The 27706-nt window shown below is 39.5% G+C and overlaps 1 protein-coding gene across 2 annotated transcripts in view; it reads left to right on the top strand.

Moving 5' to 3' along the window:
* Positions 1-27706, top strand: part of LOC106070668 (uncharacterized) — a 75930-nt gene that overhangs the window by 6807 nt on the left and 41417 nt on the right. Inside the window, exons 2-19 of one of the 2 annotated variants that reach the window (XM_056022341.1) lie at positions 2250-2495; positions 3225-3360; positions 5428-5585; positions 6321-6444; positions 6851-6961; positions 7138-7253; positions 7760-7828; positions 7949-8015; positions 9116-9169; positions 9418-9647; positions 10755-10823; positions 11832-11925; positions 19474-19937; positions 21459-21509; positions 22356-22449; positions 23664-23732; positions 24432-24624; positions 26368-26600. In XM_056022341.1, coding sequence (XP_055878316.1) covers positions 2286-2495; positions 3225-3360; positions 5428-5585; positions 6321-6444; positions 6851-6961; positions 7138-7253; positions 7760-7828; positions 7949-8015; positions 9116-9169; positions 9418-9647; positions 10755-10823; positions 11832-11925; positions 19474-19937; positions 21459-21509; positions 22356-22449; positions 23664-23732; positions 24432-24624; positions 26368-26600 — 2542 coding nt within the window. In that variant the 5' untranslated portion in view covers positions 2250-2285. Of the gene's footprint in view, positions 1-2236; positions 2496-3224; positions 3361-5427; positions 5586-6320; positions 6445-6850; positions 6962-7137; positions 7254-7759; positions 7829-7948; positions 8016-9115; positions 9170-9417; positions 9648-10754; positions 10824-11831; positions 11926-19473; positions 19938-21458; positions 21510-22355; positions 22450-23663; positions 23733-24431; positions 24625-26367; positions 26601-27706 lie in introns of both variants that reach the window. The other variant, XM_056022339.1, reaches the window with a different exon arrangement.

Here is a 27706-nt window from a genome sequence, read left to right as displayed (position 1 = left end):
ATATATTAAGTGGAGATGTCATTTTATCTTCTAATAAGACCTTGTCAACTGTAGACTGCTTTTTGCGAGGCGCGTATGCACAATATGGGTCAAAACGTTTTGAAGAAAACATTTTAAAACATCTCCGCTAGTGTGATTCTTCTGCATTTTTTTTTGTCTCAGAATAGTCGAATTTCTTCCGTATATTGCAATTTATAATAGTGACGACTTATGTGTGAAAAAAATCCTCGATAGAGACGTCTTTACACGAAGAATATTTGTCGAAAAAGTATGTGCGCAATATGTAGGCCTACCTAGAATGTCCCTTGCATAATTCTATTGGCCAGGTCTGCCTCTTTATTATTAGATTTAATATGGCCCTCGACTTTTTTTTTATTATGATGAATAGTGCGTTCTGAAAGAAAGCACATCGATATTAGCCTTTTTGAAAAATTCGCTTAGCGCCGAGTCACGCCCTGAATTAAACCTCTTGCCGACTTGAGCGAAAACCTGCCGCATCTTCATTTCTATCTCCATTAAGAAATTTTTACAACGCTTTAAATGTATGTAGGCAACATTATTTTGGCAAAAGTATTCCCCATAGGCTTATTATATATTGCAAAGTATTTGTTTTATGTAAAAATTCAAATAAAAAAGTTTTAACTAATAAATTGCATTAAACCTTATAACTTAATTTTGCTATTACATAATTTCATAACATCGAACCGAGCCGAACCCGAACTTTAGACCTGACCGAACCGAACCGAACCCGAACTATACTCGTCATCGAACCGAACCGAACTCGAACTTAAATCTGACCGAACCGAACCGAACCCGAACTTTAAAAGTTGGGTTCGATTCCCATCTCTAGTCAAGAGAAGTTACACATGTCTACCAGTGGCTGGGCTCCATTAACTCTTTCTCTCCTAACTGACGATACCAACGTTGATTCCACCAGAATGAGGTAAATAATTACGGAGAGAAAGAGTTAATAAAGTGCAATAAAATTGAAAAACACTAAATGTGGCTCTACAAAGATGGCTAAGACGGAATTTAGGAGTCAGTTGTAGAGATCGGGTCTAAATCAAGGAAATCCTTTGCGAAATTGGAGTCGACCCCTTAGTAAGGTTGTGACAGGGCGTCGCATGAGGTTTGCGGGACGTGTTCTCCTACAAAATGAATTATGCATAAGAAGAGTTGCGATGACATCCTAGTACACCTTGGCGCCACACTTTAATGGAGGTCTCCAGAGCAGGTGGGAAGAGGCTTCAGACATTGCCAGTGACAGATTTTTGTGGAAACAGCTTGCCAGCAAATGCGCCGAACGGCGCGGGAGGGTCTAAGTCAGTAAGAATAGCACATTAGGTTTTTGAAATAAAACTTTTTAATAGCAAAATAATGCACTGTATGTACCTCAGAATATGCATTTCGTTGGCTTTCAATACCAGAAATAGTGCTTGGCGGCGGGGCTCCGCCCCGTGCTAGGTGTGCTCTCAGAGCTCCCCCAGACCCCTTGCTAGCTAGGGCGAGGAGTCTGCAATTTTTTCACTAACTCCAGGAATAACCTATTCTAGGGCACAATAAACGTCTTCCAAAAGAATGAAGGGTCAGAATGTAATAGAGATTAATTATTTACACACACACACATCCATCCATACAAACATATATATATATATATATATATATGTGTATATATAATTTTTTTTTATTGTTCATAAACTGTCCAAACTTGACGATCACTAGGTTGCCCATTGTCCTTTGCTGTAGACGAACGAAGTTTTTTGAGATTCTTTCGGAAGGATCAGTCATTATTTCCTATGGAAGCCCAAAGGTTCCAAGAAATATACATGTTTTTGTTGGTGCGTTTGAATTCTGAAACGGTTGTTATGTACCACAAAGCGGGCTAATCAACACACAAAAATTGTTCGTCATAAGTCCCACGCCATTGTATACAGGCTGAAAGCTGCAAAATAAAAGCATTTCTTGTTATTACATTATTGCTCAATGTTTTTTGCAATGTAAGACTTTTAAATCTTGATTATAAAATGGTATGTATTAAAACAGTTTGCATATTTCATTGCGTTAATTAGGGTTCGCTTTCAGAAGTGCAAAAGCAGAAGCTGCTCTTATTGTAACCAGGTGATAACAGATTGTCCTCAAAACATTGACCTTGACTATTATCACTACGCGAAGCTCATGTTGTTAAAATACAAAAAATTTTTTTTTTTAATTTATTACTTAAGTTTTCACTGTTTAGTTTATTGATTCAGGCTGCATCAAGTCTACCATTAACTTGAAACATTCCAATGACGTCAGCTGGATGCCGTATCACAAGGTCACGTGTAACATCAGGGCCTCGTCCACTGCCTCGGCAGGTTTCCTGTATCGCCAGGTCACACTTGCTCTTGATCTTGTTGCTTGTAGACCTCAGCCAGGCACCTGACCATCGAATCAAGACTAAGATGGAGCTAGACCTGTGCCACGCTCAGTGTCTGGCAACATGCCGTGAACTCAAGGTCAGTCGCTTAGAGTCGTATGATCATTCCATTTCCGGAATCCGTTACAAGGACACTTTTGTCGACTCTTCCTTAACTCAATCATATCCATGATGCTATGATTGTTATCTTTTCCCCCATTTATTTTTCTATGTCCTCCCCTTCTGCTCTCGCCTGTTGATGTACTCTGTAGGATCGCAAGTGCAAGGCAGCTGAAATAAGTCCTTATAACCACAAATAGAGGAGTGGATGAAGTAAGAGCAAAAAAAATCAAAAAAGTGAAAGTGACATCAACATTCATTGTTCTAACATTCTTACTACCATCTCACCATTCCTTTACACTAGTTATAATCTCTTACGCTAGTTGTAACTTCTTTACACTAGTTGTAACTTCTTTACACTAGTTGTAACTTCTTTACACTAGTTGTAACTTCTTTACACTAATAGTTGTAATTACTTGAGACTTGTAATTTCATTCCACTAGTTGTAATTTCTTTACACTTTTTGTAATTTCTAGACCATTGAAGTAATTTTGTGTACAATAGTTGTAATTTCTATACCATTGAAGTAATTTTGTGTACAATAGTTGTTATTTCTATACCATTGAAGTAATTTTGTGTACAATAGTTGTAATTTCTATACCATTGAAGTAATTTTGTGTACAATAGTTGTAATTTCTGCCTCTTGAAGTTAAACCGCCTGATCAATATTAAAATGTCATCAACTTTTTTTTCCCTTCTCAACGAAAAGGATTCGCTATGCGATTGCACCAAGTGGAAGGATCCCAACAATGCTCAGTCAGACGTGACCATGTGGCTAGCAGACTGTCCAGACCCGGAATCGTTTGACTGTTCCGGAACGTGTTCCGAATTTCAAAAGCAAAATGGTAAATGAATGAGAAAAAAACCCAACACGTTTTCTTGACATCAAACAGACAGACAGACTTTGTGTTTGCAAATAATGAGGCCGAATAATGAGAATCTTATTGAAAAACATGTTTCTATAAATAATACAATTTCGCAACAAATCATTTTGATGACTTGAACATTACTTAGAGCTGCTGCTAAAGTAGATGTTTTTTTTCAATGGAGACAAGTTTTCAACATTTAAGAAACAAAAATGTTTGGTTATTTAAAAATAAATTTCTTCCAATTCATCTTGCTAACTTAATATAGAAACAAACAAATCTTTTTTTTTTCTATTTTTATTTAATTGAAAAAAAAACATCAGAAAAGAAGCATTCGTTCTCCAGATATTAAACACATTTTATAAGATAAGATAAGATAAATGTTACTTCACCCAATGAACGAGAACTAGTACACAGAAAGGTGGCCAGGATTTAACTTCATATAATTCTATCGAAAAAAAATATAATTTTAAACAAAAATTTTAGAAATCTAGATCCTTATGAAAGACTGAGGATTTAGAAGTATGCTCTACCACATCTGTATTGCATAGATCAATAACAAAAGTGTAAATAAATATCATAAATAACAAGGTTACAAAGACAGTTTGTGTGGAAACACAAATCAAAATCGCCACCTGAAGTGGTCCACCAAGGCAGGCTTCAATATTTTCAGAAACTAATGTCAGGTACACATTAGACCTGGGTGGACTCAGAGGCGCCCAAGGATCCCAGTCATCACCAGGAATCGAACTCGGTTCAGAAGCCAAGCGCTTTACGTCTCAGTTACCACGTCTCCCCTGGGCTAACTGAAGTTTTATTCATGATGTAATTTTTTTAAAAAGGCTTAACCTCTTTTTAGAGTACTTAAGACACATAGCATTACTGGAACTAAAAGGGGCAAAGAAAATGCAGTTTACAAGACTACTATTTGTTTTAAATTATGTCTAGCTTATAATGCATACTAAATATATTTTTCTCTTTAAAAAAATAGTAAATATTTGTTTGTGTGTAAATATAGTACTTAGTATAACAGAACTTACATAATTTAACAATACAAATGTAAAAACAAAAATTTTTGACAAAAAATCTACAGCCGTTATAGCAAATGCGTTATAAGCCATTGGCTCCCCTAATAAAGAGCCTCAAGTGTTAGTGTTTAATAGTTAATAGTTGTAAAAGTGGTGTATTTTTATGAAAAAACTGCTTGCATAAGGGATAAAAAAAAATAGATTTTTTGCTTTCAGAAAAGAAAAAAGTAGCCATTGCATCAGAACTTTGAATGGTCTAAAACAGTGATGCCCAAAATACGGCCCGTGGGCCAGATACGGCCCTCGACGTGGTTCTATCCGGCCCGCCGAAATGTCGGCACAAAGTGAAGAATGAACCACGAGTAAAAGATTGATTAACACACTACAATTAGAGATTGGAGGATCGATGGGAATATTCATCAAAAAAAAAAAAAAAAAAGACAAGAAAATGTGTCGGTTTTAAAGATATATACACTGTTGCTAACATTTTATGTAGAGAAATGAGGTAATTTTCTGACGCGTAAAAAAATTTAATCGTCAAATATCACATTGCACAAAGTCCAAAGGGTTCTGGTAAAATAGTTCAGAACAATTTCATTTAGTTTTTGTAACTTTTCGGTCATGTGGCCCGCGAGACGAGGGTTAGAAATTTAAATGGCCGCAGGTCGAATTAGGTTGGGCATCACTGGTCTAAAATATTTTGATGTCGGATTTTCACTATCTATTCTAGTTTATGAGATCTAAACCGGACGGGCGGACAGACGGACAGACATTTCACACAAAACTATTAGGGTCTTTTCCCCTTTCGGGGGCCGCTAACAAAAATAAAATAACAAAAGTGAAAGCTTCCTAATCATTCATTTCAATACTAATATTTCATAGATCTACACACAAATAAGTGAAAGTAATTAAATGAAAGTAAATAATTGAAAGTGGCTTTGACGTGTGAAATCATCAGAATTCTAGTTATGGGAAGTTTTTACTAGTAAATAGGAGTCTCTGTTTCACTATTTCACAGAGACGTTTCCTATAAGGCCAGAGGTCTGGATCTACAATGATGCAGCAAACGGACTGACAATCTTGAACTGGGTCACTGATGCAGAGCCTAGCACTGTCTTTTTTGTGGCTCGCGTCTGGCCCACACAGTATGGCGAGATCTGGGCAACAACCATAGAGGTGAGAGGTTATAAGGTCAAATATCTTAAGGTCATCAACAGCACCTCCATTTTATTGTCAATGAGGTAGTTCCGAATCTCTGACCTACTTTATAAAAAGTCACGTGACTGTGGTCTTATACATGGCAATAATGGCAATATCTTCCTATGATAAGATGTAGATCTAGATTTACGATTTAGTGCTAGCCTAGATCTAGTAGACCTACTAAATAATCATAAAAATTAGTGAATTATTGTAACATACTTTTAATTACTTAAAGATGTATATATCTAGACTTTTTTTAATGTTTAAATTACAATGAAATCAATGAGGTCATTAATGTAAACAACACACCCACGTGACCGAGAAGAGATCCGAACTACCCCATTCGGTTTCAGGTTGAAATGGAAATATCCAATACGTGTGATATCCAATGTCCAGCTTCTGACCATCAGGAGGGGCGCAGTCTCTGAGACCAGCAAATTCCGTTTCTAAAAGGAATTAGATGTATAAAGTTGTTCATTGGTCCCTTGATATTAAATGTTTCATCAGTGACTCTTTTCTAATCAGTGCTACAGGTGGTGAATCATTGAAAATATATTTGGAACTATCCTACAGGTGATGACTGTTATATCAATGAAATGTTTTAAAATATTCTATAGATGGTGAATGTTTCCTTAATGAAATTATGTTTTCCACTATTCTACAGGTGGTGAATGTTTCATCAATGAAATTATGTTTTCCACTATTCTACAGGTGGTGAATGTTTCTTCCCTGACGTTTACTAACAACAAAGGTCCGTGTTTTTCACCAGACCTGCGAGTGGCCGCGGTGTCTTCTGCTGGTATAGCAGGCTTCAGTAAACCCGCCAAAACAATTGGTAAAGCTGGAACATTTTTAAGACCAATACAGTATTTCTTCCTGACAAACAAAGACACAAGAGGAAGTTTACCAGAACAATCATAGACTAGAATATAGACTAGAATATAGACTAGAACATAGACTGGAATATAGACTAGAAAGCAAATAAAGAAATGTGGTGGCGTTGAAATGGAACCTAAAGGAAAACATAAGAAAATGAAAAGATAAGACATGAATCAATAAAAAAAAACACACAAAAATACAAACAAACAGACAATTAATTAATTATTTTGTTTGAGATCAAAATGGGAAATAACCTCTACATTATTGAAAGATATAGTTGTAAGTGTGGAGTTTTTTCTCTTAGATAAGTTTCGTTTTTTTTTAAGGACTTTTAAAAATATTTTGCTCATTTTCAACTCTAGTGTCTCCACCTGGTCAGCCTAGAAACATCTCTCTGACCATCCTCGACCACGACCAGACAAGTCTGGATAACGAAACAATAATATACACTCTGATGTGGAAGCCAGATTTGGGTAAATATTCATTGTTCTAAGTGTTACTGCAAAGTTTGAAAGTAGCATTTTACTATTCAAAGTAGGTGCGCTTGTGTGTGGTGGTTATGTGTCTGTGTGGCGTGTGTGGCATGCTATAAAATATATATCTAGACTATAAGAAATAGATGTGATAACTGGTTTGATGTTACATTCAGGATGGTCTGGCGATGAACTGAAATATGAAGTAAAAGTGGACACAAAGTGTATGAACAAACATCTTGACCAGTTCTATATCATAAATGATAACATACAAGTCACCAAAGACCAAGCAGTAAGTACAACCACAATAGTTGAACATATAAAGAGTGCATAACAAATTTGATATTACAATTTTTTTCAAAAAAATGGCATAAGCCCAGGATTTCAATGACGTAACTGCCATGATGAGACAGCTAAATAAAAATGGAGGTTGAAAAATAATATGAAGACATATCATCGAAGAAACAATTATCACCTAGAACCACTAGCGGATCCAGAACTTTGGAGTTGGGGGGGGGGGAAGCAATTTTGTTCCAAACCCTAACCCCAAAACAAAGTAAACCCTAACCATAAAAAACAAAAAAACAACAACATAAACAAAACGTTATAAATTACATACATAATAAACATTTTCATATTCTTTACACCGAATACACAGAAAGAAAGAGACGTGCTGGTTATTTATAGTTATACGTATAGATAAACATCTTCAATAATATATTCTAAACTTTTTTCTTGTAGTGTGGCTTATACATAACAATATTGTAGGCCAATCATTTTCTATATCTCAATGTCCAGAAAGAAGACCTCTTTGTCCAGACTGGAAGAATGTTTACTTACGCCATTGGTTGTACATTCAACTTTCAAGTACGTTTTTTGTTGTTCTATTTCCTAAAATTCGTTTCTTGGTTTATGTGAAGTTTTCTGTACACAATTTTGTTTTACACTGATTAAAGTTTTATTTTCACCGAACGATATCTCTGACAGCTCAATCTGACCCATGTGTGTGACCAGGAAATCAACAGTGATGCCACTCAATTCTCGTACACTCTTGGTAAGTAAATGTCACGTTTTCTCAGCCAGACACCTAGCCATTCATAAGCCGGATGATGCAAAATTATCTGTTTTGACGTCCAACGGTCAACCAGGGTGTTACATGGCCAGCACAAGAACCAACCTCGGTGGTGTCTTAAGAATTCCGAATCTCACTCTCATGGGTGACATTTTTTTAACAAAATTTCATTGCCAAAGAACATAAAGATCAGAATTTCTTTTTCAAAATACAAATTAAGCTACGCTATAGATTTCATCTCTGAATACAAGACCAAATCTACATTTTGCCCATCTCTGAATACAAGACCAAATCTACATTTTGCCCATCTCTGAATACAAGACCAAATCTACATTTTGCCCATCTCTGAATACAAGACCAAATCTACATTTTGTCCACTCTAAATGAATTTTTCTCAAATTTACTTGATACCTCTTCTTGGACACCGAAAAAACAACAACTAGCCTACATGTAGGACACTGGGTACTCTGGGGGAGTGCTGTAAGCTTTCTCGTCAAGGTCCGCCAAGCGTTTTTCTGAGCTGCAGAAATGTAATCTCCAGGTGTCTGGAACGCACTATTCATCTTTGTAAAAAAAAGGTAAAATGAAGTCAAACGAAGGAGGCAGTAGCACTGGTTAGTACTTTTATGCAATGGACGTGCGAGGTACTTAATGCGCATAAACTTGACTTCTTGAGAGTTTTGTCGCAGGATGATTTTTGTCACGCAAGGTCGTCAGCAGAACGATGTACGACAGTCTGGAGGGGTTTAACCTTTTCTGGCCTCAGAAAGTGGAGTAGAATCGCGTTAGTTAGCTGAGAAAAAGTCTTAATTACAACAACAAAATTTTTGTTTAAAAATTAAAAAAATAAAAAGCCCCCCTCCCCGGACAATTTTAAAGAACATACTTAGAACAAAAGGTGGCTCTTACTGTGATTATTTAAATTTTTGTATCTCAAGTTTTATTGATTTATAAACCAATCGAACTGACCGTAGATAAACGTAGCTATATTGTGCAAACAAAGAGAAGATAACTGTCTAATGACTGAAGCCTAAACAGAAGTGTAGAACTTTTAGTAGAACTTTTTTCTCTGTAATCCTCAGGTTGCCAGGATTTACACAGCTATTACACTGGAGAACATTGCCTTCCACCACCAAGTAAAAGGAAATATTATTTTCTTTTGTAAAAATCTATAAACAGAATTTTGAAAAATGCACTGAAAATCTTTTCGAAATAATGATTTAAAGCCAGACCTAGAGAGTGCTCTCCCTTGTTTAAATTTCAGCTAGTCTTACAATGACCTATACTTATTCATTCTAATTTAAATGTCTTATTTTTACAACGACAATAATACAACACTATCTTGTATTTTTTTGTTTGTTAATGCTTGTGATTGTTTTTGCAGTTGTAGAGCCCGGGCCAGTTCGAAAAGTAAAAGTGAATGCTCTCCCTTTGACAGACAGCCAGCTTGTGGTGGTCACGTGGCTACCGCCCGAGAATCTCGGCTCCGCCGGATACGTCAGCGCTTACCACGTGGTATGGGGTTTGATCAGGATCGCTCATGTGGCCAACTCTCTGGACGCTTTTGCTCAGATGTACATCGCAGACGTCCTGGGTAATAGGACCGTGCCAGGGGTCAGTAGCTGTCCAATTTTAAAGTAAAAACAAAAAGAAATGCAACAACTTGTCGATAGTTTAATTTAGTTAATATTTCAGACATTCATTTAAAAAATAAAATAAATTATTACGTCATGGACCAGACATCTTAAAGGACGACAGGGGATGACAGAAGCTGACAGAAGATGACAGAAGACGACAGAAGATGACAGAAGATGACAGAAGCTGACAGAAGCTGACAGAAGCTGACAGAAGATGACAGAAGACGACAGAAGATGACAGAAGCTGACAGAAGATGGCAGATTGCAGGTTTCGAGTTATAGACCATGGAGACGATAGTCCAAAGCGCTAACCACCGTGACCATTCGATATAAAAGGTCTGAACCTCGGAGCTATTGTCTCAGATGTGAGGAACCAAACCTGATCAACTGGCATGAATTGCACAGTCCACAGCATCACTTGCAAAACTCACAATATGGAAAGACAAAGGAATAGACCTCGACACTAAAATCAGACTGATGCGCCTTCCGGTCACATTCTTATAGGCTTTGCGAATCTTGGAGGCTGTCTGGAGAAGAGCTTTCTTTTAATGGAAAAGTGAGTAATGGAAAAGTGAGTAATGGAAAAGTGAGTAATGGAAAAGTGAGTAATGGAAAAGTGAGTAATGGAAAAGTGAGTAATGGAAAAGTGAGATTCTACAGAAAGATCCTAGGTATCACATACAATGACCGCATCACAAACAAAGATTAGATTAGAGATTAGAGACAGGATTAGTCCAGCGATTGGACCACATGATGACCTGCTAACTACTGCCAAAACACATACTAAAACTCTACGACCCTATCACAAGGTCCTCAGCGCTCGCAAAGACTTTCCTTTAGGGAACATTACCAGTCAAAACAAGAAGAGGCAAACAGAGAAAGCGATGGGAAGACAACATGAAAAAATGGACGACTTGTCAAGGAAAGTGATTCTATCCAATTCAAAAGACAAGAATGGAGAACAACGGTCAACAGATCTTATATGCTGCCCCAACGGTCCAACAGACTAAGGGATAGGCGAAGCTTAAGTATTTTATTTGATTCCTTTTATTCGATATTATGTAACTTTTCCCCCTTTCTAAAGACAGAATTCGGGACAGACATCCATGTCAACAAATCAGACATGCCTCCTAATACAGACATCGGTATAACGGTAAGTCTAATAGACTACAATAAGTATAATCATAGTCAGCATTTGTTTGAGAATAGGCTACTCTTTATCAAAAAAGTTAAATAAAAGTTAAAGTGTTATGAGATGTATGGGAATTGGCAATTGGTTTTTTGTATACTACGTGGTTGCTTGATCGGGAAGCATTTATAGAAAATCTGAAATACAAGAAAAAATATGAACTGAAATAGTTTTAGACAGGAATTTACTGATATTTTATTTCAACTTTAAGGTCTTTGTGTCTGGTTGGAATCTGGTGCACATCATTTCTCCCACTTCCCAGTCGCGGATCAATTCGTGTTGTTTTATAGAGAAAATGTAGAAAACCAAGGGGAGGTCACCCGTGTGTAGATTGATTACTCAAATGATTACTCAAAATATTTGCAGTCGCATAGCTCTCTCTAGAGCTATATTAAACATTAATTAATCAAAATAATTGATGTAACTTTCCTTCATAAAAGTGGTTTTTTTTTTTTTTTTTTTTAGAGATTTAAAAAAAAAATATTTGACTTGTTTTAACCTTGTTTCAGACGTGGAACTAAAATTGTTGGGCCCATTAACGCTATATGGCGAAAGGGCTCGCTGCCCCAACCCTACGGGGCTCTTGAAGTAAAGAGAAATGACTGCAAGAATTTCATTGTATCCAATGTGTATAATGAATTCCTGGATGTTACTGAACTGACTAGTGTCGCGGTGGCTGAGTGATGAAGCGCTTGGCTTCCGAACCTGGGGTTCTGGGCTGGAATCTGGGATATTGAATTCAGGGATTTTTAAGGCGCCCCTGAGTCCACCCAACTCTAATGGTTACCTGACTTTAGTTGGAGAAAGTAAAGGCAATTGGTCGCTGTGCTGGCCACATAAAACGGACAACCTCCTTAACCGTCAACTATAGAAATCTGATGACCTCATCTGTCCGACTGTCCGATCGCAAGGAGTTAAAGGGGTACTTTTTTTAAAATATAAAATTTACCTAAGAACTTTGTTTGTTTTCAGGTTCGAGCTATTGGACCGGATCAAGTCATTAACAATGATGTCCAGGGTTTGGTCTACAAGGATGCTAAACAATGGACAGCTGGACATCAACAAGGTATCTGCTGTTGAGTTTGATGAATACATGGGAAGTTTCGAACTAGGGTCCATTCTTTTGGTTCACGTAGTTTGGCTACTTTGGTACTGTGTATTATAGGCGAAGTGGCGGTACTGTGTATTATAGGTGATATGGCGGTACTGTGTATTATAGGCGATATGGCGGTACTGTGTATTATAGGCGATATGGCGGTACTGTGTATTATAGGCGATATGGCGGTACTGTGTATTATAGGTGTGACAAGTCAAAAACTCGCTGTCAGAGTCACTCTAAATTATCACAGCATTAATTATTATTTTTCATTATTTATTTATTTTATTTTAATTATTTCCCCATCCTACCCCTGATTTCTTCACCCGCCCCACCTTTCCTCTCTACCAGGCTAGACTTAGTCCACCACCTTGGAGAAAATTAGGCCAGTCCTTTCATTTATCTGCCCTTGACCGGGGCAAAGATAGACACGTTCTCTTTAGTCTTATCCGCGGATGTCCGCCGCGATTGACCCCCCCCCCTTGGGTGGAATGAATGTCACTCTTCCCCCCACGTCTCTCTTTGATCTAAGAGATTACACGGGTCAATACACCGCGTGGTACTCCAAGGTGTGACGCTTGTCGGACTTCACCCACGTGTAAGATAATTCTTAGCCTAGGACATTTCCGGTGTCCGCCCACACTTTTCAGGCATATATATATAGTAAACCAACTCAAATCACCCTCTCTTTCTCATTCGAGCTGAGCTATCGAGTCTGGACTATATCACTTATCCTTTCTCCTAAAGGAATACCTGGTGGTAAGCCGAACTTAATCACAAGTTCCATCTTAATTACTTTTGTATATTTCCATTGGATTTTATCATGTGGATTTTGCTTAGTTCATTTATATTTAATTAGTGCATTGTGTATTTCTCACTGGCGTAAGTAGAAAACATAAACATGTCCTATGTATTTATTTATGTATTGCATTAATCTATTAATGCTACGTTGCTCAATTGATCGTTGATGCAACCATGTATATATTTGTACATCTTAGTCTATTTCCTTTATCTCGGTTGACAGCCTTGATAATTTTACTAGCGCACTGATACTGCGTCTAGAAAAGAGATATGAATTATCTTCCCTGTAATGGATTATCTCCCCTGTAGTCATTTTACTCTAACGAGAGTTGCGCCCCTTGAATGGACACCCTCTCCATTCAAGCGCGCTCCATTGTTCTCGAACGACGGTCATATGTAAACAAATCGTCTGGGTCGCTGACCACCGCCCACCCCCCCCCCTTCTCTTTCTCTATCCACCTGTGTTGTTTATTTCAGATTATTATTTCCCCTTTTATGTACATTTATGTTATTATTTCCCCTTTTATGTACATTTCTATGTTGCTACTATCTGCCATCTATTTTCCCAAATCCCATTTGTCATCATCTCCTCATTGTGCTCTAAAGCAATTTCACCAATCTGACGAATGCACCTCAGTCGAGGGCATCGATAAGATGCATGAGAGACATGTCCTAACTTGTCTTTATTTATCCGCAGCCTCCCTCAGGTGTCTGCCTATTGCCTATTTAGGTGCTCAGTGCTATTCAGCACTGTATTCGCTATCAAGAATCACCTATCGCCTATTTGCCTACTGGCCTATCTATGTGCTTAGTGCTATTCAGCACTGCACTTTCCTATTGAGCATCATCTACCGCCTACGGAGATCTACTCAACTCTACTACTTGGCGCTATCGGCATTGCCCGCCTATTCGACAGCCCACCTGTCAAGCTATTAGGCGCGACGTCCCTATAGAGTCAGATCTGTGCGAGACGTCATAGCTACGCCAACCCTCTGCAACTCACTGGACATATCCTGTAACCTACACTGCCCACGGCAGATCAGCTCTGCCCGCAGTAACCTTGTGCCCACGGTATCCGGCCACCCGCCATACTGTGCCCACTACAGATACTAGAACTTGGGACTGAGACTCCACAAGAACTATATCGCCGGCGTCCCTCTATCCGCTAGAGCGCCACCTCCAGCTGCAGAACCTCAAGCCAGGACACAGCCAGCTGCGACATCAACAGGAATACCAGCTAAGTCAGAGGACAAAGTGACATACTCTCTTATTAGGTGCAAGAGTGATGATTAAACATAGAATATACTAGAGATAGATGCAAACCCTCCCCCTTTTTATCCTTATATGTATATTTATGTAAATAAATATTCTTTATTTTAACTTTTGTATCTATCTTTCATTGCTTCGTCTCGTTGCGTGTCTGCTCCCGATTCATATGCTGATAAGTGGGGGTGTGATAGCTTTAAAAATAATCATCCCCTAGACATAAAACGTGCCAGACACACGTCACATTTCCCCACCTGTCACATTTTGGCGAGCCCGTCCTGGATTTAACCCATAGTAAAGCAGGCACGAACAGGCAGCAATAACTAAATTCGATATCAATATTTTTCTTTCTAAAAATATTTATAAGTATCATCACTTCGCATTATCAAGAGTGTCACTTCTGTCATATTTTATTTATTACTATTATTGCATTTTATGTGTAACATTTCCTTGCAGGAACTTTGTGATTAACTTAGGCAGACACCGCATTCCTTCTGCACTTTTTCCTGTAACAATTGCTCTCCAGTGGCCCTTTCCGCTATTCCATTTCATACTTTTTCTAATCCGTCCTCTATTATCATGGACTCAACAGAATTAGATTCTGAAGTTGAGGAGATTATGATGCTCCTTGGATATGAAGACCCCAAGGTGGAAGACATCGTACGCCGGTTGATTGACAATGAAAGAAAATTCAAGCAAGAAATGGAAGAATTGGACAAAGCCCATGCACAGGAAACACCAGAAATCAGACAGAGCTATAGGCCGCAGAGTTTGGAGCTGAACACCACACCGGCAAGACAAGACCAGGAAGCAGAGGAGAGCAAAACCACGACTCACATCCAAAGCGGGTACACTGCCCAAACGGACACAGAAGTTGCTGCCAAGGATGAAGCTTTCATACCTGATATCCCTCCTCTCGATGATTCCACATTGTCCACCCAGCCCAACCCTCCTGCTGAGTCTAATAGTCCTGCAAACTGCGACGCCCCAATTCAGCCCATGCCCCCAAGCCAACCCCAACCTAAAAAGGCACCAGTCCAACAACCAGCCTTGCACAAAAACGGCAACTTTCCAGCACGTAAGCCTCGTCATGACCAGAACAACCAAGCCCACCGTGACTGTAACAACAGCACGCGTGGCAACAAACCTAACCGTGCCTACCGTGACTGCAACAACAGCATGCGTAGCCACCAACCCAACCGCCAAAAGCAGCAGGCCTCACAGACCATTTCAGTAATGACCGCGGTCCCCAAACCCTCTGCGTCTAATCAGCAAACACGCACTGATAGAACAGCGGGCGACCCATACGTCATATCAACACTGACTGTGGCCCCTGAACACACTGCCCTTGGCTCTAGGAAAACGGAAGTCCTACCGGCACTTCCTCACCCTGTCTCATCTTCCCCCGGGATAGAGAAGATTCTGGTTAACGGACGGTACGTCCGGTCCCTATTTGACACAGGCTGTGCGGTAAGCTCAGTTATCTGCAAAGCACTGGTTGACCCGGCTGATCTCACAGATAGAACTGTGACGATTCAGTCCCTTGACCGTGAGATTCCTCCAAAGGTTCTTCCTATTGCTAGGGTACACGTGGAGTGCAGGTACGTACATGGCACCATTGACGCCGCCGTCATGGACACGCCAGTGTATGATTTCATTCTAGGCTCCAAATATGTCCCTCTTGGAGTAGTCAACAAACCCTACTTCTCTCTGCCCGTCGGTAGATCGACAAAGCAGAGAGGTGGCCGCAACCAGCTGGTTGGAAGCCCTGGTCGCCACACTAACACGCCTAGTCCCGACTCATCAGCGAAGCTCAAACCACACTGCCTTGGCATTGACTCTGCTAGGAAGTCACGAGTTAAGTCGTTTACCCGCGCTCGTAAGGGTCTACCTGACCCAGGCTACTCAGCCAAAATCATGCAACAGTCCTCTGACAATGACAGTGTCAGAATGCCCCGAGGTAAGATGAACCCTTGCTCTCGTGGACTCACTCCTCTTCATGGCTCCTCAGCCACCATTCCGAATCAACCTCTCCTTGGCATTGATAGTGTCAGGAAGTCACGAGGTAAGCCGAACCCTCGCGCTCGTGAAAACTCTTCTCACCATGGCTCCTCAGCCACCGTTCGATATCAACCTTCCCCTGGCCTTGACCGTGTCAGGAAGCCACGATGTAAGCCAGATTATCGCACCCGTGGGGACGTTCTCAGGCAGAACTCCACATTCTTTATCAGGCCACTCTTCCCTGACATTGATCGTGTCAGACGATACCGAGGTAAGCTGACTACTTACTCTCGTGGAGAAGCGCCTCACGGCGGCTTCGGAGATAAGCCCCAACGAGCAAACGTGCCTTGGGCACCCCGCCTAAGCCCCAATCACGCTCACCAATCCGCCCCAGGAAGAAGAAGCTACTCATCCAATCGCCCAATCTACTCTCCCGAGCAACCCCAAATGTTTCACCCAGGTGACTACATAATCAGGGACGGGAAGTAGACCACGGACCGACTTGGATAGACTCTCCTCCTGACATGGCTATCCCTTTTTTTTTTTCTCAGATTTTTTTTCTAATGCTGTGATAACAACTGATCTTAAAGTTAGAGTGACATCAGTCTGCTCGCACTTTATGGATCTTTCTGCGATAGATCCATCTTGGCGGCGGCGTATGTGACAAGTCAAAAACTCGCTGTCAGAGTCACTCTAAATTATCACAGCATTAATTATTATTTTTCATTATTTATTTATTTTATTTTAATTATTTCCCCATCCTACCCCTGATTTCTTCACCCGCCCCACCTTTCCTCTCTACCAGGCTAGACTTAGTCCACCACCTTGGAGAAAATTAGGCCAGTCCTTTCATTTATCTGCCCTTGACCGGGGCAAAGATAGACACGTTCTCTTTAGTCTTATCCGCGGATGTCCGCCGCGATTGACCCCCCCCCCTTGGGTGGAATGAATGTCACTCTTCCCCCCACGTCTCTCTTTGATCTAAGAGATTACACGGGTCAATACACCGCGTGGTACTCCAAGGTGTGACGCTTGTCGGACTTCACCCACGTGTAAGATAATTCTTAGCCTAGGACATTTCCGGTGTCCGCCCACACTTTTCAGGCATATATATATAGTAAACCAACTCAAATCACCCTCTCTTTCTCATTCGAGCTGAGCTATCGAGTCTGGACTATATCACTTATCCTTTCTCCTAGAGGAATACCTGGTGGTAAGCCGAACTTAATCACAAGTTCCATCTTAATTACTTTTGTATATTTCCATTGGATTTTATCATGTGGATTTTGCTTAGTTCATTTATGTTTAATTAGTGCATTGTGTATTTCTCACTGGCGTAAGTAGAAAACATAAACATGTCCTATGTATTTATTTATGTATTGCATTAATCTATTAATGCTACGTTGCTCAATTGATCGTTGATGCAACCATGTATATATTTGTACATCTTAGTCTATTTCCTTTATCTCGGTTGACAGCCTTGATAATTTTACTAGCGCACTGATACTGCGTCTAGAAAAGAGATATGAATTATCTTCCCTGTAATGGATTATCTCCCCTGTAGTCATTTTACTCTAACGAGAGTTGCGCCCCTTGAATGGACACCCTCTCCATTCAAGCGCGCTCCATTGTTCTCGAACGACGGTCATATGTAAACAAATCGTCTGGGTCGCTGACCACCGCCCACCCCCCCCCCTTCTCTTTCTCTATCCACCTGTGTTGTTTATTTCAGATTATTATTTCCCCTTTTATGTACATTTATGTTATTATTTCCCCTTTTATGTACATTTCTATGTTGCTACTATCTGCCATCTATTTTCCCAAATCCCATTTGTCATCATCTCCTCATTGTGCTCTAAAGCAATTTCACCAATCTGACGAATGCACCTCAGTCGAGGGCATCGATAAGATGCATGAGAGACATGTCCTAACTTGTCTTTATTTATCCGCAGCCTCCCTCAGGTGTCTGCCTATTGCCTATTTAGGTGCTCAGTGCTATTCAGCACTGTATTCGCTATCAAGAATCACCTATCGCCTATTTGCCTACTGGCCTATCTATGTGCTTAGTGCTATTCAGCACTGCACTTTCCTATTGAGCATCATCTACCGCCTACGGAGATCTACTCAACTCTACTACTTGGCGCTATCGGCATTGCCCGCCTATTCGACAGCCCACCTGTCAAGCTATTAGGCGCGACGTCCCTATAGAGTCAGATCTGTGCGAGACGTCATAGCTACGCCAACCCTCTGCAACTCACTGGACATATCCTGTAACCTACACTGCCCACGGCAGATCAGCTCTGCCCGCAGTAACCTTGTGCCCACGGTATCCGGCCACCCGCCATACTGTGCCCACTACAGATACTAGAACTTGGGACTGAGACTCCACAAGAACTATATCGCCGGCGTCCCTCTATCCGCTAGAGCGCCACCTCCAGCTGCAGAACCTCAAGCCAGGACACAGCCAGCTGCGACATCAACAGGAATACCAGCTAAGTCAGAGGACAAAGTGACATACTCTCTTATTAGGTGCAAGAGTGATGATTAAACATAGAATATACTAGAGATAGATGCAAACCCTCCCCCTTTTTATCCTTATATGTATATTTATGTAAATAAATATTCTTTATTTTAACTTTTGTATCTATCTTTCATTGCTTCGTCTCGTTGCGTGTCTGCTCCCGATTCATATCCTGATAAGTGGGGGTGTGATAGCTTTAAAAATAATCATCCCCTAGACATAAAACGTGCCAGACACACGTCACATTTCCCCACCTGTCACAATAGGCGATGTGGCGGTACTGTGTATTATAGGCGATGTGGCGGTACTGTGTATTATAGGCGATATGGCGGTACTGTGTATTATAGGCGATGTGGCGGTACTGTGTATTATAGGCGATATGGCGGTACTGTGTATTATAGGCGATGTGGCGGTACTGTGTATTATAGGCGATATGGCGGTACTGTGTATTATAGGCGATATGGCGGTACTGTGTATTATAGGCGATATGGCGGTACTGTGTATTATAGGCGATGTGGCGGTACTGTGTATTATAGGCGATGTGGCGGTACTGTATATTATAGGCGATATGGCGGTACTGTGTATTATAGGCGATATGGCGGTACTGTATATTATAGGCGATATGGCGGTACTGTGTATTATAGGCGATATGGCGGTACTGTGTATTATAGGCGATATGGCGGTACTGTGTATTATAGGCGATATGGCGGTACTGTGTATTATAGGCGATATGGCGGTACTGTGTATTATAGGCCTTAAATAGTTTACTTTTTAAACTGTAAATCCTAGGATACATTACGTTTGTGAAATGTCTGTCATCTCAACTGTACACTATATGTGTGTACGCACTATTCAGATGTGAACATTTCGTCATTACCTCAAAGTCGTTCTATGAGTATTTCAGTTTCTATGTTCATTTCATTTCAAAGGGACTGTAGTAGCTGACGACGGGACTATTGTGGTACTTCAGTACAAGAAAGTCAGCTCGGACCCCCTGACCTGGAATAGAGACCCACCCGCATTAAGGACCGGCACGACCTTTTTCAACAATGACACGACCACGTCGAGACCAGAGACGCCCAGTTTTGATGACGACACACTCTCTTTGGAAGAAGAGACTACACTCTCTTTCCCTCAAGACGCCACTTTCAATGGTTCCACTCATCAGACTGAGACACTTGTTAGAGTCACTAGCGATTTCCTCGGCGTCATGACTCACAAGCCTCTTTCTGGTGCATTACTTTTCTGGCGGAGGCACATGCTTGGCGTTAACACAACTGAAGTTCTCGGCTACAGGATACAGTGGGGCTTGACTGACAGTGAATGCATAAGCAACCAATCCATTGGTGGAGAATTTTGTGATGGCCAGGCTTTCACCACTGTGACAGACGAAGTTAGTATTAGTACTAAGTATTTATTACATTCTTTTATATTATATCCTAATACTTGTAATACCTATAATTTATGTATAATAGTATCTATTGAAGGATTAGTCTCGGGATTATATATTAAAGCCAACGAATTAATAGAGTTGTACTGTTATAGGGTCTATTTTAGAACAATCTTTCAAAAATGAAAATCTTCATCGCTTTGACATTAAAAAATAACACTTCCAAAGAAATGCATTCAAACAAATTTTTTTTCCTTAGTTGTTAATTTTTTAATTAAAGAAAACCTTGCACACTTGTCATAAATTTTTAGTATATAAGTGCAAGATTAGTTCCCTTTTTACAGAGCGTAAATCAAACCACTCTGTCTGTCTGGGTGGAATTTTTTGCACGTTATTTCTCCCATTTCCCATTCTCGGATCAAGTTGAAACTTTAAATAATTATTCATTGTCGATGACAACATGTGAATCAATGAAAACAATAAGCAATTAATGAATTAATTAACCGTAATTAATTAATTTTTGTTTTATATAGAGGAGACTGCAGGGCTTAAAAAGGGGAGATAAGTTTTGTGTAAAAAATTGGCTCGTTCGCTATAATTTTTAAACTAACAATAGACTATAAAACCTTCTAACTTTTACAAGTACTCGGTAAATTCAGTGGCTAACAATGTTTTTTTTCCATCGCGAAGTCTTGAGTTTGAATTGTGAACCCAACAACTTAAAAAAAATGTTTTTGAAAAAGGCAGCACGGAAACCTTCTCCCAGATACACCCACTGGCCCACAGGAGAGATACACCCACTGGTCCACAAAAGAAATACACCCACTGGCCCACAGGAGATATACACCCACTGGCCCACAGGAGATATACACCCACTGGCCCACAGGAGAGATGCACCCACTTGCCCACAGGAGAGATACACCCACTTGCCCACAGGAGAGATACACACACTGGCCCAGAGGAGAGATGCACCCACTTGCCCACAGGAGAGATACACCCACTGGTCCACAGGAGAGATACACTCACTGGTCCACAGGAGAGATACACTCACTGGTCCACAGAAGAGATACATCATACATCATAGCGCACTAAAAGTATTAGGAGTGTGAAAGTTGCACTAAATAATGACAGTTAATCAAAATATTTCCAATCGAACTAATTTATTATTGTTTAGACTAGAATCTAGATCTAATAAAAATTAATAACATGATTGATTCAAAATAATTAATACGATTTCATTAAATATATATATATATATATATATATATATATATATATAGATATAGATACATATATTTTTTTTTTTAAAAAGTATTTCTTTATATTTGAATTGTTCTCTATACTGACTTGTCTAACTCCTTTACATAATGTTACCAAAGTTATTTCCCTTTACCTTGAAAACTGACTGTGTTGATTCCCCTTTTTATGACGTCACTGAGTAAACTTATTCCAATTTTAATTATTAATCTCATATTTCCTGATTCAATTTCTGACACGTTGTATGACTATGCATTATGTCACCAGGAGTTTCTGCCCTTGTATAACTTGACCACTAACGTGACCTACGGATTGAAGGTAAATAGTTAATTGACTTAGTTAAGCCGTTAATGGCGTATTGTGCATAACTCTTATGTAATAAAATTGATTAAATGTAATTCATAAAATTAAATTATTTCTATTTTATTCTGTTTTGAGAAAATTACTAAAAAAATATATAACAAGGTTACAAAGACAGTTTGTGTGGGAACACAAACTCAAAATCGGCCCCCGAAGTGGTCCACCCAGGCAGGTACAAAGGCAGGTTTCAATATTTTCAGAAAGAATATCAGAATGAAATTCTATTAAAGGCAAATGACAGAGAAGAATGGAGAAAGAAGGTTGACAGATCTTGTGTGGTGCCCCAACGGTCCAGCAGACCCAAGGATATGTGAAAGTGAAGGAGAAGTTCAATGTGAAACTGGCCTAACTGATGTCTTATAATGATTATCTAATTGATCTAGTTGTTCTGTTCAATCTCTAATTCAAAGCCTCAATAAAAAAAAACAAAAAACAACATATCCCTTTCCTTTAGTTCAGTATTTACGTTTCATCCCCAGTCACTGCATCCCCGTCACTTCATCCCTGGTCATTTCATCCCCTGGTCATTTAATCCCCCGGTCATTTCATTTCTTTGATCATTTCATCATAACCGGGGATGAAAAGACCGGGAACAAAAAAAAATAATCGTTTGAGAAGCGTTGAAAGACAAGAAAACCTGACCCTAAATGAGCTAGAGCTAGATGTAAGGTATCCACTAGTGTCAAACTTGAGCCCTTGATCAAAGAGAATGCTTAGAGGCCAGGAAGGAGTGAAATATTTTTTTTAAAGTCTATTAAACAATCCAATCCAACTTTTGTGTGACTTGCCGATATTTCTCCACAGATTAAACCAGTTCACAATCTCTCTTTCTTTGATTCAGACGACACGACCTGGGATGACGTTGTTGTACACACCTTCGTCTTGAGTGACTTACCAGGTAAATATCTGACACTACAAAATAGCGAATGACAAAATAGCAACAACAAAATAGCGACGACAAAATAGCAACAACAAAATGGCAACGACAAAATAGCGCCTTTATTTATAGTCTTATTTACCGTTGTTTTTATTCATTATTTAGTAATTACTTCAGACAATGTAAAGTATAAATACACAACTGTTATATAACAAAATTCATAATAGACAAATATGACTAAATTAAATATTTTAAATATTTATTATTTATATTCGAAAGTACAATCCTGTTCTTGTAGAAGATCTGTTTGAGTCTGCATATTGATTTACAATCAAACAATGGAGACTTTGATATCTTATTGATGGTTGATAGACATTGAAAGATATGAAATGATGTGTGACGTGGTCAATAGCCGCCTGAGATAAACCAAACATACTGGCGAGGTAGAAAATGGGTTAGGTAACTTGAGTCATTTGTCATAGTTGTGGCGATAAGACGACGGGGGTTTGATGCGAGATACTTGTCTCAAGATAATCTACATATCTATGTAGACATATTTAAGACACACATAATTTTATCTATTCCCGGATTTACGACAGTACAAGACCGTGCGGCCGTACAGGGTCTCCACTTGTAAAAATAAAATTCGGTATGCTATTTTCAGTCGCGCTATTGTGTCGGCGCTTTTTTCTCTGCGCTATTTTGTATTTCGCTATTTTGTATTTCGCAATTTTTGTCCGGTTCACCAGGTAAATACTTTGTGAATGTTTAAGTAAAAGGAACATTTCATCAAGCTTAAGATTCAATTGACTATCCTCAAAGAGTTAACCTTTTCTGTCATTTAGTAAGTAAGCAATAATTTATAGAAATTTGTATTTTTGAATGTGAACTACTGGCACACACATACACACACACATACCCTGTTTGTAAAGATTGAAAATAATTTCATTTAAAAACCTGTTTTAAAAAAAAACAAATTTAACAAAAAAATTAATAGGATCGAATAAATAACATAAAATAACATTAGTGACGAAAAAAAACCCTCAGTAAATAAATAAATACAACTAATAAACAACAACACTTTAATGACACAATTGAAAAGATAACACCCTTTATTTGTAATTTCATTACTCATATCATTTAATTACTTGCAACGGTCCAAAATAGAGTGTATATTGTATTAATTCTAATTCTGACCTGATTGTCACTTCTGTTTCGTTAAACTACCAATGAAGAGCTCAATGATGATCCTGTAACCCCCGGGACCAGTGTCATGCCTTCAACTTCTGAGGCAGGTGTGAAAGGTAAGTTGGAAACTATAAACATAGAAGGAAAATTTTTGTTTTGTTTAAATATGAATAAGTAAATACATAAATTCATCTATATAAAGCGTTCTGTGAATCACCCATATTATTCAAGGAGTTGATCACCTGTATATAAATTGTAACATCAAATATGATAATGTTGAACTCATTTAAACAAAGGTATACCCACCACTCAAATATGCAACACATACCCGACAACAAATTTCTTCCTAGAAATCAATTTTATACAAAATCAATTTGGTTTAAAATCTGTTTTTGCTCTTTTAAATAGTAAACGGTTAACGAGTGTGTCATGTGACCAACAACCTTGACTTTTCACTAGCAAATGTCAATACGCATTGGAGCTGGGTGGAGTCAGGAGCGCATGAAAAATCCCAAAATTCAAAATCCCAGTCTTCACGGGATTCGAACCTGAGATTTTTCGGTTCGGAAGCCAAGCGCTTTACCACTCGGTCACCATGCCCTGTTTAATTATGAGTTACCAATCTTATAAGTTCATCAGTAATTTTTTTCTTCTTACCCAACTTAGGTTGACAGGAGAGCTCTGATAGAAACATACTTGATGCTTAAGTGTTTTCATAGAGCTATTGTTACATTCTGTGCCTCAGTGACACGGTTAGAAAGATGGTGTAATGCCTAGTCTATTCTTTTATACATTTGATGTTTGATTTACTCCAGGTGCCACGTCCGATGACAATCAGGTTGACTTGACCTTGGTGACCATAGCTGTTTCCTGCTCAGCAGCTGTGCTTCTTTTGTGTGTACTAGCTGCCGTCTTTTGGCTTAAAAGAAAGCGTTTGAAACGATCGTCCTTGACCTACATGGGTTCACCAGACGACAGAAACTATTCCGTCTTCGTCCCTGGAAAGAGGTCTGCAGTTATTTCATATATAGTTTCATATTTTAGCCCTGAATCAGTGGCGTCGGCACTGGAATGTGCAGGGTTTGGATCGCACAGGGTGACTCCCATGCCTAGGGATGACATTCAACTGAAAAAGTTTCAGAAATACCAAAATAAAAAATATCAGCCCACATTTAACACTATTGTAATAATCAATGAATGCAGATAGTTATCTCTTTGTGTAATGTTGCAACAATAAGAATAAACAGCCGAGAAATTTTATTTTAAGGTAGGGAAGGGCGGGGGGGGGGGGTTTGACTCACATTAACTAATCGCATCGCTGGAAACCAACCCTAGTGACGCCTCTGTCCGTACTCGTTATGTTTACATCTGGGTCTGTTTAATTTGTCTATTAGCTGTTATGTTTATTGCTCAATCATAATTATGATATCTATCTGTTAATTTATAATTTCATATCATACGAACATGACGTGTAACGTGAAACAATAACGTTCATAATTGAAATAAACATCCTTTTACCTTTGCAGCCAACAAGCTTGTCGTGGAGCTTGCTTTGCAGCCAACAAGCTTGTCGTGGAGCTTGCTTTGCAGCCAACAAGCTTGTCGTGGAGCTTGCTTTGTAGCCAACAAGCTTGTCGTGGAGCTTGCTTTGCAGCCAACAAGCTTGTCGTGGAGCTTGCTTTGCAGCCAGCAAGCTTGTCGTGGAGCTTGCTTTGCAGCCAACAAGCTTGTCGTGGAGCTTGCTTTGCAGCCAGCAAGCTTGTCGTGGAGCTTGCTTTGCAGCCAGCAAGCTTGTCGTGGAGCTTGCTTTGCAGCCAACAAGCTTGTCGTGGAGCTTGCTTTGCAGCCAACAAGCTTGTCGTGGAGCTTGCTTTGCAGCCAACAAGCTTGTCGTGGAGCTTGCTTTGCAGCCAACAAGCTTGTCGTGGAGCTTGCTTTGTAGCCAACAAGCTTGTCGTGGAGCTTGCTTTGCAGCCAACAAGCTTGTCGTGGAGCTTGCTTTGCAGCCAGCAAGCTTGTCGTGGAGCTTGCTTTGCAGCCAACAAGCTTGTCGTGGAGCTTGCTTTGCAGCCAGCAAGCTTGTCGTGGAGCTTGCTTTGCAGCCAGCAAGCTTGTCGTGGAGCTTGCTTTGCAGCCAACAAGCTTGTCGTGGAGCTTGCTTTGCAGCCAGCAAGCTTGTCGTGGAGCTTGCTTTGCAGCCAGCAAGCTTGTCGTGGAGCTTGCTTTGCAGCCAACAAGCTTGTCGTGGAGCTTGCTTTGCAGCCAGCAAGCTTGTCGTGGAGCTTGCTTTGCAGCCAGCAAGCTTGTCGTGGAGCTTGCTTTGCAGCCAACAAGCTTGTCGTGGAGCTTGCTTTGCAGCCAGCAAGCTTGTCGTGGAGCTTGCTTTGCAGCCAGCAAGCTTGTCGTGGAGCTTGCTTTGCAGCCAACAAGCTTGTCGTGGAGCTTGCTTTGCAGCCAACAAGCTTGTCGTGGAACTTGAGTTGTTAGTTTCAGACGTTTCTTGAAGATGATTACTTCCTAACTCAAAACGTCGTGCAGGACATCAGGGGATGACGCTGGGCGAGGTTCGAACTTGTGTTCATCAGTCGACAATCCGAAGATCATACAACACTGCCAGGCATACTTACTCTTCTGTGTAGAAACTCGAAGCTACGAGAATCCAATGTATAAATAAACTTCCTGTTTACACTTCTCTTGCCACCTTGGCGCGCACCTAATTGTAAATGCCTTTTTTTGTGTGTTTCCCTACAGCCTTAACAGCATTCCCAAGGGCCCCGTTGCGACCGATGAGTGGGAGCTGCCCTTGACATGTCTCAAGTTCGGACCTATCTTGGGCTCCGGTGCTTTTGGAAAGGTCGTCAAGGGTCGTATCTCCCGGGCCATGCTGACTCACCGTGGAGTAGCATCACTACTTGCAGACTATGGGGCGTGTTTACAAGAAGGAGACACCGTGCATGCTACAGTTGCCATAAAGCTGTTGCAAGGTAAAACGAACGAGTACAAATGGAGTTTATGCTAGGAACTCGTGGGCGGCCACTGTGGGTCAGTCGTACTCAAGCATTCCATTTATATTAATATATTTAAAAAAAATAAGTCACTTCATTTGTGAAAGAACCCGTAACGATTTCTTTTGAAGAGCTGTATTGTATCTCAAATTCCGTGACTTGGGAGTGACTATTTGTTCTGCAATGTCGGACTAGATTGAAGCAAATTGTGATAATAGTAACATGTCTGGTCCGGTAATTCTTTTCACCATGAATACCTAGGGGTACCAAACCTATCAGTTGACACCGATTTATTATTTTTATTTTGAGTAATAAAATTTTTATTCATCTGAAATGTTACTAACAAAAGATTCCAATACCTTTCTCAGATATTTTGGTGTTAACAAATATATTGAAATCAATTCGTAAATGTCTAATACTGACAGGATGAAACTTTAAACTTTTGAATGAACTGAAAACTTCAGGAGAAAAACAACAAAGTTAAAGTGAGAATTATAAAATAAAGTAATTGTATTTAAAAGAAAATGTATTTTTTCTTTTTCTTACCTAGATTTTATTTTGAATTTGTTTTAACTCGACATTTAATTCGAAATAACTTTTGTATGAAAGTATGTCATGTCGAATATAACTTACATTGACCCTAAAGTGTATTCCATAAGATTGACTTTTATACTGAAACTGAACTTTTTCTGTCAATTCAAAGCAATTACTAACTAATAGGTCATAATTAAAGTATTATATATATATGATTGAATTTGTGTTATAAAAAAAATCATAAATATCTACATACTACATGTATACTTAGTTGTTTTTTTTAGTGCACACTTTAAATAGACCGCATAAAGAAACAACCAGAAACACATTTATTTCAATAACATTGCAATATGAAATAAAAAATGTGTAACTAACCAAATACATATATTTTACAAAAAACAAACAAACACCCCCCCCCCCCCCCAATAACAACAACAAATAAAAACAACAAACAAACAAGCAAACGTATTATTTCCCATGTCTTCGACCCTAGAGATTGATATCTTTTCTATCAATGTTTTAGTCTTACCAATCTTGATGTCAAATAACGT

Source organism: Biomphalaria glabrata, chromosome 3 (genome assembly GCF_947242115.1).
Source record: "Biomphalaria glabrata chromosome 3, xgBioGlab47.1, whole genome shotgun sequence".
Classification (NCBI taxonomy): Eukaryota; Metazoa; Mollusca; class Gastropoda; family Planorbidae; genus Biomphalaria; species Biomphalaria glabrata.
Note: the sequence above shows the minus strand (reverse complement) of the source record. Positions and strands in the feature narration are given on the sequence as shown.